This window comes from Protobothrops mucrosquamatus, unplaced genomic scaffold, assembly GCF_001527695.2.
Source record: "Protobothrops mucrosquamatus isolate PMUCROS unplaced genomic scaffold, P.Mucros_1.0 scaffold1151, whole genome shotgun sequence".
In the NCBI taxonomy this organism is placed as follows: Eukaryota; Metazoa; Chordata; class Lepidosauria; order Squamata; family Viperidae; genus Protobothrops; species Protobothrops mucrosquamatus.
In genome coordinates this window covers 332,831-352,297 of record NW_015387366.1, presented here as the reverse complement: position 1 = coordinate 352,297, position 19,467 = coordinate 332,831, and the positions used below count along the sequence as shown (strand labels likewise).

Here is a 19,467-nt window from a genome sequence, read left to right as displayed (position 1 = left end):
AAAATGTGCTGCTATCTTTCTTCCTATGTTTCTTACTTTTAAGAAAGGGATGTTCTTGTAATTTGCCGAATGTGAAACTACGTTTTCTGCTACTGTTAAAAATCTTGCCTTTTAATTTTAGAAATCAAAGTATGAGAAATCTGCACAGTTGCAATGTTTACAATTGATTCCTTCGGGAATCTGCTTTAATCTTATTAGACACTACCCAAGAGTTGCTGTGGATACTAAAGATCATTGTAATGTGTTCTGTTGCTTGCATACTAGGCATTCAAATCTGATTTTATCACAGATAGCAATAAATCTATGATTGCTATCAGTGTTGCGCCTCTGGATGGCTCTCACAAAAGCACTAACCATTGATACTACTGGTTTTTTTTACTGTTTCTGTATTTTATTTTGATTCATACATATTTTGATGTGTAAGCAGCCATAATGAAGTTATAACCAGTATTTCTGCAGATAGATCCACATATGTCACAGAAAGTTTAACTTTTCTTAAATGAGAACAATATGATAAACATCAGCCACTGCTGAGTGTTTCATCAGGTGCCAAATGCTGATTATTATTATTTTTCTCAGATCTTACAAACATGAGCTTACAATCTTTTATTTGGTAAATGCCTCAAAAGAAATAAACAGGCACTATTTTAAAACCAAAACAACCCAAATAGCCATGAAATTACTTTGGTGCAGACTTGGTTCTGACATGTTATCATTGTCGATCAGATTCGGTAACCTTTTTGTTATAAATAGCTTACAAACTCCAAAATACTGAAAAACATTTTTCTAGTATCCTGTCCATCTGCTTCTGCATTCATCACCTTTGATGTATGTTAAAATACAACTGTTGTAAATGCTGTCAGTACATAATTGCATTCAATGAGTCTTGAAACACCACAGCTCTATAGTAAGGAAGGTTTGTAGGTTCTATCCAAAAGCATACTTGTCTATGAAAAATTCCCTAAGAAGCAATATTGACATGCAAGATAAGAGTGACAAGCTTTGTTGCTTTCTTTACCCTCCTAAAATCCCCTCCTTTAAATAGAACATTGACAGTGGGAGCTACTGAGGTAAAAATAACTGAGTCTCAACTCATTCACACAATTTTCCCAGAATTGACAAAGTTCCTTTTGGGTCATGTATTTTTTTTTTTGTATCGAATGGAATTTCATGCTAGTTTTCTGACTAAAGCAAACCATAATCTCTCTAGGTCTCACTTAGTACTGTGACCTGGGGTTTGATTCCTTCTTTAAATGCCATAAGTGTAGAGGCTGATCTATCATTCTGGATATTCCCCAGAATAGCTTCAAATAGTGAGGTGTTCATAAGAGTAAATCATGATTAGTTATTTCACATTTCTGAAAATTAATCCAGAAAGGGAGGTCAAAATGAGACACTGTTTTTAAAACTAATATTCAGTGATTGATTGAGAAGATATTTTTTATGCATCAGCAATTCCCTGGAACCATGGATATTTTTTTTAAGTGTAGCAAGGGAATAGCCATGCTAGAATTGGCTAACTAGCAACCAGTGATGTGTTACTTGGGTCTTGGTTATTATTTTAATTATGATGAAGTCTGAACTTAACAAATTGGTTCAGATGACAAGATCAGATAGGCCTTGATGATACTAATTATATAGCATAGAGAATCTTATTTGCAAGAAACTAATTCTGAAAATCCCATTTAAGACCTTAATTTATGCAGAAAATATATATTGCAATTTAATCAGATCTTTTTGGGTTGAGACAATAATGTGTGATTCTGATTTGTAACTGAGTGAGAAATGATGGTTAATTATACTCACAAAATAACAGAATGGAGGAAATAAGTCTCAGAAGTGGAGAATTGTATTGAAGCATCATTTCTTTTGAGTTCAGCCAGTGTTTTTAAATGCTTACATTGTAACATTGTAATATACCTTCTTAGAGATCACCTTTTACACTTTTCAAATTTGTGGCCTCTCTTTCTGTATTTCTAGGTACTTTTGCATGGTCATGTCTTCAGCTCTGTGAAAACAGAAAAACATGGTTGGGGGTAAAAACTGGATTTCTTTTCAGTTAGGTGTGCTCTTCGGAATATTAATCTGTAGGCAAAGTGATTTGGAGCAAGCAGGAAAAAAACCCCTGGTGATTTAAGCAGAAAAACAACAGAACTATCACTCTTTAAACTCAAATAGAACAAAATTAGGGATGGTGAAACAAAACTAATCAGTATCTCTTTCCAAAAATAAACCACACTTCAGTGGAGTATGAAAGTGGTGGGGTTCTGTGTGAATTCCCCCTTAAATCATCTTAACGCAAACATAGAGTGTTTCAAGATTTGCAAAAGCAGCCTCCTGAAATTTCCAATGGAATTATAATTTAGATGCAAGTGGGCTGATATAGTTACATTTTAAAAAAAACAGTTTTAATAAAAGCAATAGAAAAGACTTCTCCACCTGGTTCCTTCTGGATAGGTTGAGTTGCATTGTTTAGAATTTCAGATCAGCAGCTTCCAGACCAACCCAAGCACAGTAAATCAGCAACAAGTTTGTGAAATGGCTTTAGCTACCTGTACTGCTATTGTGGCTTTAACCTAACGCTGCAGAATCAGTGGCAAATATGAGACCAAATTTGATAAGAACAAGGTAGCAACAAGAATAATAAAGTCAGTAGAACTCTTTTTTCATGAAGTGTTGAGCGTACATGAGAAAGCACTATTCCACTTCATCTAGCTCAGTGTTTCTCAACCTTGACAATTTTAAGGCATGTGGACGTCAACTCCCAGAATTCCACAGCCAGCAATGCTGGCTGTGGAATTCTGGGAGTTGACGTCCACATGCCTTAAAATTGTCAAGGTTGAGAAACACTGAGATTCTAGCTAATGCTCTGTTGTTAGAAAGAATGTTCTGAACTCAGCTTATTTCTAAGATGGTAATTGAGCTGAAAATAAATTCTTAAAGCCAAGAGAGTAATCTGGCAGAAGTTGGCTTCGTTTCGTGTAAACATTCAGACCAGCCATCCACTGAGTATAGCCGTGCTTGTCTAGTCTGGCCTTGTACCTATTTTTCTAGCAATCTGATTAAGACAAGGAGTGTAGACATTTCAGTTTTTGAAGACAAAAAATAAGTACAAAACCTGGACACTAAAAAGTGTTAGCTGGCTTGCCAAATGGGTTGGGAAATAATCATCTCTGGATTGTTCTGGGCATAACTAAAGGAAGAATTAAATGGATATAAGTTAAGAATTGTGTTTTATCTGACAACTTCGTTTCGCCTGTGATTTTTTTTTTCCATGCCTTTTTTTTTCTGGGTCTGTATTCACCTTCTCCTCCTCCTAACACTTTTTCCCCCACAATCATGTTTGTTTTGTTGTTGATCATTTCATTAGTATGTTTTTAACAGCTGTTGTATAATCCAAAGATTCTGAAACTAAAGCCTATGAGCAGCTTTGTTCTGTTTTGAGACAGATGAAGTCAGGCCTGTATTCTGAATTGAGCCCTCCGTTCGACTGGCATTTAGAGTAACAGAGGCTGTTTTAAGCAAGGCTTTTTTACCTATGTGAAATGAGGATTTTGACTTTTTGTTGTTTTCAAAGTTAAACACAGAAAGAGGATGAGCAGTGACACTGATCAAAGCAAAAACTAACAAATATACTGGCATCATAGTCCCTTGCTTATTAAAAAGGTGTATTCATTAAAGGCAAGATTATATTTGTTAAAATACGAGTTATGTTTGTGTTTTTGATTTGTAGAATAAACCATTTTCAGTGATCCGTAGCCACCCCGTATATTTCAAGCACTTGGTTGAGGGGAAAAGTGAGAACTGCCTTGTAACTTCACTAGGTTGTTCTAAAGCAGTGACTCCAAATCTTGGAAACTACCAAGTGTGCAGACCAACTTGTGTGATTACCCAGCCAGCCGCTGGTCCTTGCTGAGAATTCTGGGAGATGAAGTCCATACATCTGGCCCTCCCCACTGCTGCAGAGCACTTTTCTAAAGCCTTAAGAAGAGGGCAACGTGGCAAATTTTGCTTCATGGTCTGAAATATATTGTAAACGAAGATTGCCCCTTACGAAGTTTGGAATGAAAATATAAGCTATTATTAATAAAATAACTGTACTTTTGCTGTAGTGTGTTTGATTTAATCATGACTTGAGATTTTATCCAGAATCATGATTCTAATAAAGCAGGGGTGTCAAACTGCCGGCCCACGGGCCAGATGCATCATGCCAAAACCGCACCCACCCCAGCTCCGGCAATGGGGAAAAAGTCGGGACACTTCATGTGATGTTGCAAGTTTGACACCCCTGTAATAAAGGAAGCACATTTCTGTTCAGGAATATGTGGTGTAGAACCATCTCATGAAAGGACAGTTGGCATGGGAATGCATTGGTTCCTCTTTCACTTTAACTGCTATAAGCCAGTTGGGGCTGGCCCATGTTGTTTGATCTTGTAATTTACCTTAAACCTTGTGACCTTTCCCAACTGCTAAAGACTTCTACTTTTGGTTAAATGAAAACCAGATGATCTACAGACATGTCTGTTACACTGGTAGGCAATGTACCTAACACTTTCTGGGTAATTGGCCAAAGGGATGGCTGATTGTTGGAGGGAAGGAGAATCCAGTAAATCCCAAAATCATTGGAATTTTCTGGATATTTTTTTCCTTTGAGTTTTTAAAAGTTGGATGGTTTTCTTTTTCTTTAAATCAGGTCAAACATATTCTACGTTAATGCTGAATATTGTTGTACAGTACGTTAATTCATGTTTCCTATCTGCAATGTTCATAAAACTGCAACCAGTTTTCAGAAAGAGTGGTAAGAGATGGCTTGAAGGATTACACTTGGCTCTTCAGTTGCCCAATCCTGGCCTGGTGGCTGCCTTCCAAAGCAGGAAAATATTGCCATGAACATGTCCTTTCAGAAATATGGGACAAGCAACTTAGAAATGGTGAAGAAAAATGATGGAGGAAGGAAAGGAATTAGTATTCTGACTATCTTCCCTGTTGTCCTCACTTCCATCTAACTCCTTTACCAGGCTCTGTAGTTTTCCATATGCCCTTACCTCTCTCCTCACCCCATCCCCAAATCCCATTTCTTCCTAGTTTTTCAATACTGTCCTCTTCTTGCATTCACATCCTTGTTAGATCAGTGAACAAATGGATTTAAGGCATCCTTTGCAAAAGACCGAGACATAACTGATAATGGCTTAGAAATTCTTTTTCTGTGTGGTAATTCTGACATAGCTGAAGCTCTGTGTATCACATCAGCCAACTCAATTTTTTTCAAGCCCGATGTGTTTGCTAAAACAAAGAACAAGAAGTTCAACTTTGTCTTGTATCCCAAAACACAGTGGAAATGCAAGTTGCAAATATTTAGAAGTATTTCCTCTAGTTTGAGGAAAATAGGCCTAATAGAGTCTAACTTTGGATCATTTTGAAGAGTATCAAATTTGGGGGGGGGGGACGGGGACTTTTCTGTAGATTTTTTTAAAATTACCCATTGGTTACAATTCTGGGTTCAGTTGCAGATTCAAGTATAAGAGTGCTGATTCTCTTCCTTCCTCTGGAACCAGTTCTAAGTGAGGAGTCCCTAGTCCCATGCTGTGCATTGTTCCAGGTTTATATGTCTCCACTCCCGTTTAGCATCTGCATGAATCCATTGGTGAGGTCATCCCACAGCATAGGTGAGGTATCAGTATAATATGCTGATGATAGACAGTTTAACCATCCTTGCCTGTCCAAATGATGTGGGAGTTCAATTTTTGTCTCAAAATTGTGAGGTTTGAATGGGAAACATTCAACCATAACAAGACTGAATTGTTATGAGTATTAAGGCTTTCTAGTTCTAGGGATTTGCTCTGGGTGGGGTTGCGCTACCCCAAACAAAATTTGTGCCAATCCCCCCTGGACTCATGGTTTCTCTTTGAGGAACTGGTAGTAGCTATGGCTAAGAACTCCTTTGTGCAACTTTTTGTTTGTGCCAATTTTGCCCGTTCCTGGATTTGGAGGCTCTGCTCATGATCACTCCTGCCTTGGTCATCTTTTGAACACATAATGTACTTTATGCCTTGATCCCAAATCTATAGGGGATACAGAATGCAGAGATGTGTTGTCAGCCCTTCAAAGTAGACCAGGCTAGGAAACCAGTTAAGAATGCTAATACTATTTGTATTGTAAGGTTATAGTAGAAGAATTTTGCAAGCTTGAATATACCTCCCTTCTCCCTTCCTTTAACTTCATGAGAACTAGGGAGGGTCATGTCAAAGACAGTTTCACAAATTACATTTCTGCTAAGGATTCAAGGTTTCTTTCATCTGACCAATATCTTAGTTGCAGCCCTTCCTCCTGTTCCTCAAGGTTATTCCTTCTGCCCATTACAAGCAGGCAATTATATGCTCTCCTCTATCAGCCCATTACACCTCTGCTCCACAAGCTAATTACACCTCTGCTCCACAAGGTAGTATGTTTCTGGGTTCAATTCATTACCTCCAGCAAAAGAGATAAGCTCCAGGGCCTATTTCAAAATGCCATTTGGCAGAACCAAGAAGGCGACCTTTGCTGCCATGGTACCCCCTTTTAGATATCCCCCTGACCCTTTCATAAGACCTTAAAGTCATGGGGTTTTTTCATTGAGGATCTGGAGGTATAGCAGAGCCCATGCAATGGTCACCTTCATTTGTTGCTGCTGATTATTTTTGTGTTTTTATAGTTGTGCATTATGATGTTTTAACTGTTATTGGTTGAATAGAATTCTTTGCCTTCCTTTTTTTTCCAAGCTAATGGGATGCTATCCTATAAGATTAGGAAGCTAAGCGTTTGTGATACAGCAAATATTATAGTACATTTGAAGAAGCAAAATGGATGCTGTAATCTTAAATTACTAATGCCGTCCTGAAACTCTGGAAAAAGAGGCACCTTCCTACACTACTGCTTTCAACGTAAAAAAACCCCTCATTGATTTAATGATAAATTCTAAATGCCTAGGCAGGAAAAAACATGTCCACCCTTGATATAAACACCAAGATGGTACGAAGTTCACTTTCAGGACTGCTAGCCACAAGATCCGTCAGCTGTACTAACTCAAAGCATTGGAACATTGTGGTAAATATTGACAAAGGTAGTCTAGAAGCTTGAAACAAAATGTTCTACACAGATTTTTCAGTCTGAATTCTTAATACAGATGTTTTAGGGAAGTTTCCAAAATAGTAAACTGATATATTCAAGATTGCTGTTCTTTTATAGAAGCCTCATGCCCCATAGAGTACAAAACAGACTACCTCATTCTTTTTATTATGATCTTACCTACATCCTGTTTAAAGGGTCTTGTGTAAATTCTCAAAATGGGACTGATACTTCAAATTACTATCCTTATCAAACTCCATGGATACTTTAACTAAATGTTGCTAAAAATCAGTTTATTATTAAATACATTTTACAAAATCCAGATATACCCAGTACAAAAAATTAGCAATCGATCATCCTACTAGATTTTGGCACAGAATTAAAACATGGTCATTTTAGAGATTTCAGACAGCTATATATCAGGGTGGCTCATAATTCCATCACTAAAATCCCAGTCCGTTCCTAATTTTTTATGATTCCAAAGATTGCTAGAAACTGGATATTTAGCCATATATTAGTAGTTTCCGTATATTAGTAAAACGAATCATGTTCAACCCGTCTGATTCACTTCAGGCAGCTTCGTTTGGAGGAAACGATAAACATGAGGCCAGATTTTGTTGGTCTCTGTTCCAGAAAAAGATTCCAGCACTCCTTTTTGACTAGAGAGAAGACAAGAGTACATTAGTTATTTTTGCACATTAACAGTTTTTCTCTCAATTCTTAGATTCTGAGAGTCTAGTATAGGAGATCAATTGGACAATTATTTTTTTTAAGATTCTATGTTCTAGAGGTTGGCATACTAAAAGTTTGCATACTGTGTTCTAAAGATTTGCATATTATTCCATGTATGCAAACTTTTACAAAATGCATACAGATAGTCCTCGACTTATGACAGCTGAGCCCAAAATTTCTGTTGCTAAGTGAGACATTTGTTAAGCGACTTCTGCCCCATTTGACACCCTTTCTTGCCACAGTTGTTAAGTGAATCACTATAGTTAATCAGAATAGAGCTGGAAGGGAGCTTGGAGATCTTCTAGTCCAGCCCCCTGCTCAAGCAGGAGACCCTACACCATTTATAATAATAATAATAATAGTAAAGTTGGAAAGGACCTTGGAGGTCATCTAGTCCAACCCCCTTCTCAGGCAGGAAACCCTATACCATTTCGGACAAATGGCTGTCCAGTCTCTTCTTAAAAACCTCCAGTGTTGGAGCATTCACCGCTTCTGGAGGCAGGTTGTTCCACTGGTTAATTGTTCTGACTGTCAGGAAGTTTCTTCTTGTCCGTTGCTTCTTGTCCTGCCTTCAGGCGCTTTGAAAAATAGCTTGACTCCCTCTTCTTTGTGGCAGCCCCTGAGATATTGGAACACTGCTATCATGTCCCCCCTCGTCCTTCTCTTCATTAAAGTAGACATTCCCAATTCCAGCAGCCATTCCTTATATGCTTTAGCCTCCAGTCTCCTAATCATCTTTGTTGCTCTTCTCTGTACTCTTTCTAGAGTCTCAACATCTTTTTTACATCGCGGTGACCAGAACTGGATGCAGTATTCCAAGTGTGGCCTTACCAAGGCATTGTAAAGTGGTATTAACACTTCATGTGATCTTGATTCTATCCCTCTGTTAATGCAGCCTAGTGCTGTGTCGGCCTTTTTGGCAGCTGCAGCACATTGCTGGCTCATATTTAGGTGATTGTCCACTAGGACTCCGAGGTCCCTCTCAACAGTTACTACTATTGAGCAAAATACCCCCTATACTATATCTGTGCATTTGGTTTTTCTTGCCTAAAAGTAGAACCTTACTTTTTTCACCATTTCAGAAGGTGGCTGTCCAGTCTTTTCTTAAAGACCTCCCGTGATGAAGCACCCACAACTTCTGGAGGCAAATCATTCCACTGGTTAATTGACTTCACTATCAGGAAATTCCTCTTTATTTACTGGTTGCTTCTCTTCTTGATTAGTTTCCATCCATTGTTTCTTGTCCTGCCTTCCAGTGCTTTGGAAAATAAGTTGACACTCTCTCCTCTGTGGCAGCCCCTCAAATACTGGAATACTGCTAACAGTATTTAGTAACGTGGTTGTTAAGTGAATCTGGCTTCCTCGTTGACTTTGCTTGTAAAGAAGGTCGCAAAAGGTGGTTGCATGACCCCAGGATGCTGCAACCGTCATAAATATGAGTCAGTTGCCAAGCATCCGAATTTTGATCAAGTGACCTTGGAGATGCTGCTGCAGTTGTAGGTGTGAAAAACAGTCGTAAGTTACTTTTTCAGTGCCACTGTCTCTTCAAATGGTCACTAAACAAATTGTTGTAAGTCGAGGACTACCTTACTTGCTTTTGCACTCTTTTATTAAGTAGCTTTAAAACCTCCTTCAGCTTTACAAGCTGTTTCCATCTTTTCTTTTGGCCTTCTCTTCTTTCAAGCCTACTGTTTCGTTCATAGTGGACCTGTCAAGTTATATTGCTTTCTTAATATACCGTGTTTCCCCAAAAATAAGACCCAACCGGAAAATAAGCCCTAGCATGATTTTTCAGGATGCTCGTAATATAAGTCCCACCCCAAAAATAAGCCCCAGTTAAGATTGTCAGCCAGATGGACACATTTAGTACTGTATTTCCCTGAATATAAGCTCTTATTTTCCCGGAAAATAAGCCCTAATACATCTTTTGGAGCAAAAATTAATATAAGATCCGGTCTTAGTTTTGGGGAAACACACCACGGGTAACTTGTATCAATTCTTATTCTGTGCCTGAAGTCTATACTTAGAGCACATTATTTGGCTTAACAGGAGACAGAGATTTGAAGAAGGCCTTGCAGTCAGAAACTCGACTATCTGGCATGTGGGAGAGGCCCTTCTCTTGTGCAGCTTCCAGATCACGGAGTGCATTCCCTCCCTAAGAGCCATGTTTAGTCTTCTCTCCCAAGGTTTAGGAAAACAGCCAAAATGCATCTCTTTTGCAAACTTTAATTATACCATTGTAGCACTTAACTCTTATTTTACTTCCAGCAATTTTATGACTGTGTTTTCTAAGACATATTTTAATGGCTGCAAACCATTTTGACTGTTTATCCAAACAGAAAGACAAAGTATAACTTTAATCATCAGTAAAATAATAACCACAATTGAAAACAGCCCTGCTGATGGAGCAACCAGCAACTTCTGGGAAGATAAAGACACAGGATAAAGTCATAACTGTAGATATTGTCTCAGCGAGCAGTAGATGAACCAATAAACCATTTCTCAGCAGCAATTGTCTTGCAGGGGCTGGTTAGGAAATGACAGAAGTTACTGTAACCATTGGCCAAGTCCTGTTTGTTGCCCTGTTGCCAGAGGACAATGTTCATGCAATATTGTTTTGGTGGTGCACAAATCCAAGTGATTCCATGACAGAGTTGATTTGACTCTAAAGCAGGGAACCCCATCCCCCGGGCACAACCCGTTTGAAACCAGGACGCTCAAGCAGTGAGTGAGCATGCGCAGTTCCATTTGCGCAAGCAGAGGGCGTTCACACGGGAAGCTCCATTTGAGCAAGCAGGTCATGTGAGCGATGGGCTGGTACACATGCGCACATGCAGCTCACTTGCACAAGCAGCGGACTGACGCACACATGCATGTGCGCGCAGCTCAACCTGCGCATGTTGAGGTGTACACACATGTGCATGCATGCCGGCCCGCTGCTCATGCAAGTCAAGCTGCATGTGTATGTGTGTATGTGCCAGCCTGCCACTCGCATGGCCTGGTTGCAAATACGCCTAGTAGTGGGCCTCGGGGTTGGGGACCCCTGTCCTAGACCACCCCATGAATTGGAAGACAAATATCCATGCATAGGGTTCTTTTCTCACTGTTTGCATAGCACATCTGAAACATCCCTAAGTTGTGGCAGAGATGTTAAAGAGAAAGTGTTAGACTAAATATTGCACACTGAAATGTGCTTACCGGTAATACTCCAGGACAGGTTTGGTTTCTGCTTCATAAGATTTCAATCTCTTCATAATCGTTTCCGGTTTATCGTCATCACGCTGAACAAGAGGCTCCCCTGTGTGATCATCACGACCCTGTTTATGGTAAAAGGAGAGCTCCCTACTATGAACAATAGCAGTTTATACACCTATGAGTTTTCTTCTATGGAATCTGCCCGCTGTCTGGTTTTTGAATTGTGCCATAAGCTGCTACTCCTGCCTACATTTTTATCACGGAAGTTAGCACATCGTCTAACAGGCAATATTCTTTATATTTAATAAATATTCAGCTTCCGTGCAATAGTCCAAGAAATCTCTTGAGCAATTAAGGGACAGTTTTAAAATATTGGGCAGGAGAGAAGGATGGTTTCTATGGCAACGAAAAGGCTGTATTGTATGACACGATCTTTCAAAAAGATATGTCCAATCTTTCTTAATGCATGCTAACATTGTTACTATTATTACGAAGTTTGATCACTGCTGATTTCTACAAAACACTATTATTGTATGTATAAGAATATAGAAACAAAACTGTAAGTTGGTAAAAAAAAATCAAGTTATGAACTGAACAAGTTATGGAGGTATTACTGACATATCGTAAGGTAAATTGCCTTGTAACATCTGCAAAATTTTAAGTTGTTCTCCATAAAATCCCCAAATGAATATTTTAAAAAATAATAGCTGAAATCTCATGCTAGTTCATTCAGCCATTTAAAAATGATTTTTATTTTTAGGTCTGAGGCCTAAGGTTCTCGACCCAGCAGGCTGATACTTCTATTTCCTTTTTAATTACCAATAGTATACAGTTTCTGGAAGTGAAAAGTTCCAATTTATGTCCCTACATTGTGATGATTACAAAAGGTGAGCAATTTTCAAACTAAACATAAAGAAGCAACGCATATTGTCCGAATATTGTTAAATCATGCCAGCTATGATTAATAGTTTACTCATCACAACAGAAGAGAAGCAACTCTAACTCTAATCCCAGCCTAGCTCACGGAATTATTTAAAGACAACACAACTCTATTTTGATTACAATCATAATGGACTTTTTTCAGGGGTTAGCAACAGATAGAATCAGCCAACATTTAGCACACATTTGCCCAACTCAGCAGCTGGCTGGAAACTATGGGATATGATGTGCAAGTTGGTGAACACTGATGGTTTGATCAGCAGATAGCTTTCAATATTTGTTTTTGCATGGCTGCACTATATATAGACAAAACTTACAGAGACTCTGGGAGGGTTGAATTCAAGATTGTACACCCTGCCACTAGCAGGATGAATCCAGCGTGCAGTCAAACGTTGCTTGATGGTCTCAAAAGGAACGTCTAAAACAATCACGGTGTCAATTGGCCACACCTTATCCAGTGATTCAGCCTGTGGGACAGTCCTGGGGAAGCCTATGGAAAAACAAAATGCCACTGCAGATAGCTAAAGGTACAGAAATAAGCTGTCATTAAGATGGGGCCCTGTCAGGCTGATAGCAGCAGCTGGGGGGGGGGGAGTTCTTTGATTAATGTTTTCAGTAACTAGATTTTGTTTGTTTGTTTTTGTATCCTACCTTTATTATTTTTATAAACAACTCAAGGCAATGAAGATATTCAATACACCTATTTACCTCACAACAACAATAACCCTGTGAGGTGGGTTGGGTCGAGAGAGAGTGACTGGCCCAAAGTCACCCAGCTGGCTTTGATGGCACTTGAACTCACAGTCTCCTGCCTTCAAACCTTGTGCCTTAACACTAGACCAGGGGTAGGCAACCTTGGCTCTTTTATGATTCCTGGACTTCAACTCCCAGAATTCCTGAGCCAGCATGGCTGGCTCAGGAATTCTGGGAGTTGAAGTCCACGAGTCATAAAAGAGCCAAGGTTGCCTACCCCTGCACTAGACTAAACTGGCTGTCTTTGATGAATGTTTCTACTTCTTTGTTTTTAGCTCTTTAATGTTTAGTCTTTAATAAAATGTTTTTAGTTCTTGAATGTTTCTTTGATTAATGTTGCTAGTTCTTGAAGGAATAAAGAAACCTCTGCAAATACAACCTGATAAGAGAACTGGTTCAAACTTGCCAAGGACAAGGATTCTCTTTTCTGGTACGTAGACTTGAACTTTAGTAACTTGCAAACTTGTTATAACGTTAGGCCTCCTGAATATGTAGATAAGCATTAACAAGATCATATTAAGAAATTATGGGATGTTTCATGCTACGTGCTAGAACCTCTGAGATATGTCAAATGATATTAATCAACCAAAGAACTCACTCCAAACCCTATATGATTGAAGTGATTAAAGTTAAAGTGCTTCTCCACATGAGGGGTTCTTGGTGCTCTCTGAGCTTGGTTGTTTTCGTGTTGACTTTTCATTACCCAAATGAATCATCTGATGATGTTACCTAGTTTGGGTAATGAAACACCTGCAAGAAAACAACCAAACTTGGAGAGCACCAAGGACCCCTCATTTCAACCCTGAGTGGCAAATATTCTCCTTTATTGATTCTCCATCTTTCTAAGGGGCTCTTCAAATGGGTGGCGTGTCCTCTTCGTTTGTGTAGATAAATAAAGAAAAAAAAATTAGTCTACATTTCTGGCTCAGGTTGTATTTGGGCAAGGCACACCAGACTAACATATCTGCCAATGTTTCTGGCAGAGGTCCCCAACACCCGGGCCGTGGCATGCCAGAAACAGGATCATGCAAACAAGTGAAGCCCAATCTGCGGGATGTAGGCAGCATGCGAAACCACGCCCCTCCAGTCCACGGAAAAACCTCTTTCCTCAGAATCGGTCCCTGGTGCCCAGAAGGTTGGGGGTCGCTGCTTTATGGCTAACATACCTTTGCTTTTCTCTTACTTGAATATGGCTTGGCCTGTTTATTAATTGGAAACATTTGTACCCAAGTTCCAAAAATAGGTATATTTTGGAATATTCCCATGTAGCACTGCATCATTTCATTTAAAATGCAGTATCCTGATAGTTTCTATTTCTATGTAACACTAAAATTGAGAAATATTCAATGACATTTCAACTGAAATGCAATCAAACCATCGTCACATCTAACCAGATCTGAAAATCCACCTTGTCCTTGGTGTGGGGGAGAGCGTGTGCATATTTACCCAGTATTCATTATGCTAAGCCTATGGTTCAGATTTCAACTGAAAGTGCTTTTTTTCATCTTTCAAAACTATCATAATCTGAGCCACCTTATCTTACACAGACCGTTTTGCCAAGCATTGCAGAATTCTCAGTAATAACCATTACTCTCTAAGAAATTGTGACAGTTAAAGGCCATGTAACCAGAAGTCTTCCTAATTACGGGAAAGCCAACTTTAACCCAGTGACAGTTGGTGGTATTATATACTATAAGTGCTTTTCCCTACTGGTTTGTCACAGAATGCCACACTAAGGAACACATTGATGATGTCAGTATGTCTCTTCCTATATCCTTAATCTTTATTATTTTCATACCTATAGTTTACTGAAAGTTTAGGTCATTTAGAAAGCTTCTGGACCTTCCTGTCTGCTCTTTGCCCTTTGTTTGTGTCTGCTTCATGCTCCTAAACCCAGGGACACCCAGAAAAGATTCTAGACACAGGATCAAAGGCCTGGAGATCTATTCCATGTAATGCAAGGTTTGGTTTAAAACATTTATATGGCTGCCCACTTTACTCTGAGCAGCTCACCACCCAAAAGTAAAAATGAACAATAAAAGAAAATATTGCCACCCAAAAGACCTGATACCAAAATTAAACTTCCCCATGCAGCTAAGGGAGGTCTAGAATTCGGTCTTTTCATAAGACTAGACATACCCAATTCCTGTAACCGTTCTTCATACGTTTTAGCCTCCAGTCCCCTAATCATGTTTGTTGCTCTTCTTAGTCCTGTAAGCTGCCTTGAGTCCCCGTGAGCGAGTAGTCGGCAACATAAAATTTCCAAATAAATAAATACTGCAAAGAGGAAGATAAGCCAACAGCTGCTGTCCCACCTGATCTCTACAGCCCAACTTCATGAAGAGAAGCTCACTTCCGGTTATGTCAGGGCCCCTAAAAGCTATCAGAAACTCCTTGTTAACAAACAATCTAACTGTTCTATACCTTATCGTCAACCAACCTTCTATGCTTAACATATAGGATTCACTAGCTGGAAACTACCCTTCATTGAGAAAAGGTACAATACAAGTTCTCACCATCCAGCAGCAGGTGCTTCTGATCTAGCGTTTTCAGCTCGCTCAGCATCAGCTGAGTCATGATGTCATCGGGAATCAGTTGCCCTTTTTCAATATATGACTTAGCCAGTATGCCAATTTCTGTGGAAGCAAAAATGAACAGAAAAATCTTAAGGAAGTGGGATCGTGCATGCAATTGTGTTATAGCTTTGTTTTGTTTTGTTTTGCTCTCACTCAACGTTCATCTTTTATTGGTGGAAAAATGAGCAAAAAATATATATACATTTTCCCCAGAGAATCAAGTGTTATTATAGGACTACACCTGAAGGCTGCTATCACACTACGGATGAGCACATTCAGTAAAAGTTAAAGAAATACAGGCCAAAAAATATCCTCTCGCAAAACCAAAATCAAACTGTATTCTTGCTCAAAATAAGCATTCCTCAAATTAGCTCTTTTTTTGAATTCGGTATTTATGGGTGACAGATATCTTGTTCCTCTTTCCTTTCACAGCTAAAATCTTTGCTTTTTGGCTCCTATAGCTAATTCATTTCCTTCCTCTCCTTTTACATTTACAGACTGTTCAATTACATTGGACATTTTCCAGATCAACTACTTAATAGGCTCTTAAAGTTGTTTATGGCCATGCAGCTTGGTTTGGAAGTATTCCACAACTCAGGATGATTTTGGCTTCTAAATAAACATTGGTAGATCAAATAGGGCGCTAATGAATTATTGTGGTTTACTTTGGGACTTAGTGATTATAAGGAGAGCCAATACAATCATACTTGCAAAGTGGTTGTCATAATAATATCCATTACATGTTTACATTACATGTTTCCTTTTGAATAATATGCCTTCCCACTCTATCACTGTTTAGTTTTAACTGCACCATTTCAGTTATAATTTTACCATTCTGGCTTATTGGGAAATCAAGAAGCCATGGATTCCAATTTGAAAGAAACATTAAGCAAATGATAAAGATAAGGCAAACTATAAAGCTGGAAAGCTGCATGTGTATTTAGCTGCTTCCACTGACAGAAGGAGTCAGGCAATTTAGTGTGATGCTTCAGCAAAGAGCAGGAAATGTGCATAATAATCTCACACATAAATTCTTGAAAGCACATTTCCCTGAACTTAATGGCATTTCTTACTGCCTGTGTAAGTTTAATTTTTAACATATACTGAACTTAACAAAATGTAAATATAACCTTGGAATTAGCATGTAAGCCATGCTTTATGCTTTCCTAGCATAAAGTAGGTACTTTGTCAAAGAAAAGAACAGTCATTTATTATTATTTAGCGTATGGCATATCATACATGGACTAGCAATATATATATTAACATTTCATCTAGATTAGTAGAACACAATAAAATATAAATGTTAAAAAGATCTATATTCAACTACCAATGTCTAAGCCAGCAGCCTCCAACCTTTTGGACACCAGGGACCGATTATGAGGAGAGAGGTTTTTCCGCAGACCGGAGGGAGCGTGGATTCACATGCTGCCTGCATCCCACGGATTGGGCTTAACTTTTTTGCACGGCCCAGTTTCTGGCATGCCACAGCCCCGGTGCCGGTTCAGAAACCAGGGGTTGGGGACCCCAGTCTAGGCCATCTAACCATTGAAGTGCAGCACAATTTACATGAAATGATGAACAGTAATAATTTTCCTCATTTTCCATTTCCTATATGCTAGTGATGGCGAACCTTTTAGAGACTAAGTGCCCCAAAACCACCCCCTGCCCCCATTCCTCCTCCCCTCCTGCCTGCTCTGCCCCTGCCTGCCCCCTGCCCCACCCACCCGCAGGACCACGCACCGCCTCCATGGCCCGCCGCAGCAGATCGCCCTGGCAGCCCTGAAGCGCCATAGCAGCCATGCCCTCCGCCCACACCCCGCAGCAGCATCTGCACGCTATGAGGCACGAGGGCGACTCTCCTCCAGGGGGGCTGCTGGTGAGGGGGCCATGGGGGGAGACGGGGCTGGGGCGACAGTGTGCGTGCCCACAGAGAGGGCTCCGAGTGCCACCACTGCTATATGCTAATCTTTCACAAAACACAACTTGAAAACCTCATTATCATCTTATTGTCTTATAGAGAAAGGGGAGCTCATGAATTGCTCAAGCAAATAACATCTTCTTTCCTGCCCTAAGAAAAACATTCTAAATCTGTGCTCCCTCGTATTCCTTCTCTGTTACTAAACATACTTTCTGTAACCACTAACATACTCCAGAAACAGCAAGACCTTAAACTCAGCAAAGTCACTGACGTTAACCTTTAAGTGTCCGTACAAGTAAATGTTTAACTTATATGAACTTGGAACTATTTAAACTGGCTTCAGGGCGTGCAGAGGAAATTCTGCAATCAAAAAACAACATGGAATATATTTTAGTGACTTTATGCTAGTCTTTAGAAATCTAAAAAGTAGTCCAGTACATATCTATCACTTTGGATTTTTTCACATATTCATATTTAAGGCTTTTTTTCTCCCTATTTATACTACTGCTGTGGAAAAAATGAGGTTATACTACAATTTAAGAATGATCTCAAGTCTGTTTCACCATGCTATAATATGGAAATTATTCTCATAAACAGAATTCAAGATGTAAGGCAAATCAATTATCCAAATTCCCTACAACCCATCTTTCTAGGATTACAGATTAATAGATTACAGATTAATGGATTGTTGTAGTGTTATTGTAGTGTTATTCATTACAATGGTTAATTTAGAAAACTTGGGCTTTGCAGGTTAAGCATGAGCCTTCTTCTATCCTGGTTCTGTACAACCGAATGCATTTAGGCATGTTATGCAAAACACGACAGAGAACGATGCTCAGAAGCTAAACAGATTCTACTATCTGTTCAACTGGAAAAGTTATAAACATAATAGAACAACCCACCACCCATCAATTGTGAAATAAACTGAACTTCAGACACAGCATATTTCTAAGCATCACTTTTTTTCTTGTGTTCAATCATGTCCAAGGCTGCCTAGATAAGTCTTTCCTGCAGTAAGATTTCAGAAGTAGCTTGCCATTACCTCCTTCCTAGGGCTGAGAGAAAGTGATTGGCCCAAGGTCTCCCAGCTGGCTTTGTGCTTAGGGCAGACTAGAACTCACAGTCTCCTAGTTTCTAGCCTGATGCCTTAAAACCTCTACACCAATCTGGCTCTCTAAGCATCACTTTGAAATGTACAAATAAAAAACACTGTGTTACAATATATAAAAGAGCAGCTTATAATCAACTAACTGCATACAAAATTCTTAAAAATGATCATAAAACCAGTTAAAAGATCAGCAATATCCACACACTCCTTGCCAAATCATATTTTTCCTTGAAAAGTTTGAACAGGGCAGAATTCAACAGAACTGTTCTTTATTCTTTGCACATTTCCAATGCTAATCTAATATGTGCCATCAAGATATTTTTGACTCCTAGCAACCACATAGCTTTTCTCCATGACAATCTATCCCTAACCCAAATATTAAATTGATGTATTAAAAAGGATGGATATGGGGATACTCACATTGATGCATTAAAAAGGAAGATACATACATACATACATACTTTTCATATGGTCACTCATCAGAATATAACAATCAGATGAAACAAAATAAAAGTTTATATCTAGATCATGGATGAAATCAAGGAATGTCTGGTTGTACTGAAGTGTAACAAAATTTGACCACATTCACAGAAATGGAATCATACTGGTCTGGTAAAAACTGCATATAAAATATATCAGAATTGCCTGGACATTTCATCAAAAGGGTAATGATAAGATGGACCCTTGTATCCTTAGAAAAAACATAATATAGTTAATAGAACATGGACTATGGTTTTTATGGACCATTCTCCATAAGGACGCAGCCTTAGTTCAGGAATTATTTTGTACCTGCCCTCAAGAACCCCTTAAGGCAGTGATGGCGAATCTTTTAGAGACCGAGTGCCCAAACTGAAACCCAAAACCCACTTATGTATCATCAGGTGCTGGGTGGGTGTGGCCCATTGAGTGGGTGTGGCCCATTGGGTGGGCGTGGCTGCAGTGGTAACGGCAGACTGGGTGGGATTAAAAAGTTCAATCATTCAATTCCAACTTTGAAATTGATTGATTGAACCTTTTTTTTTTTGCACACAGCGGCGGAGGCCTAAAGTGAAACGTTTTTATAAAACCCAGCTGAAGGCCTAGGACTGGGGCGAGGGCACGCATGCCCACAGAGAGGGCTCTGTGTGCCACCTGTGGCACGT

General features: G+C 39.2%; 1 protein-coding gene across 1 annotated transcript in view; it reads right to left on the bottom strand.

Moving 5' to 3' along the window:
• Positions 1–7,408: 7,408 nt before the first annotated feature.
• Positions 7,409–19,467, bottom strand: part of AK3 (adenylate kinase 3) — a 16,647-nt gene continuing 4,588 nt past the window's right edge. Inside the window, exons 2-5 of the mRNA XM_015820633.2 lie at positions 15,240–15,359; positions 12,288–12,460; positions 11,035–11,153; positions 7,409–7,763 (exon numbers count right to left, since the gene is read on the bottom strand). Of these exons, the coding sequence (XP_015676119.2) occupies positions 7,655–7,763; positions 11,035–11,153; positions 12,288–12,460; positions 15,240–15,359 (521 nt within the window). The 3' untranslated portion in view covers positions 7,409–7,654. The remainder of the gene's footprint in view (positions 7,764–11,034; positions 11,154–12,287; positions 12,461–15,239; positions 15,360–19,467) is intronic.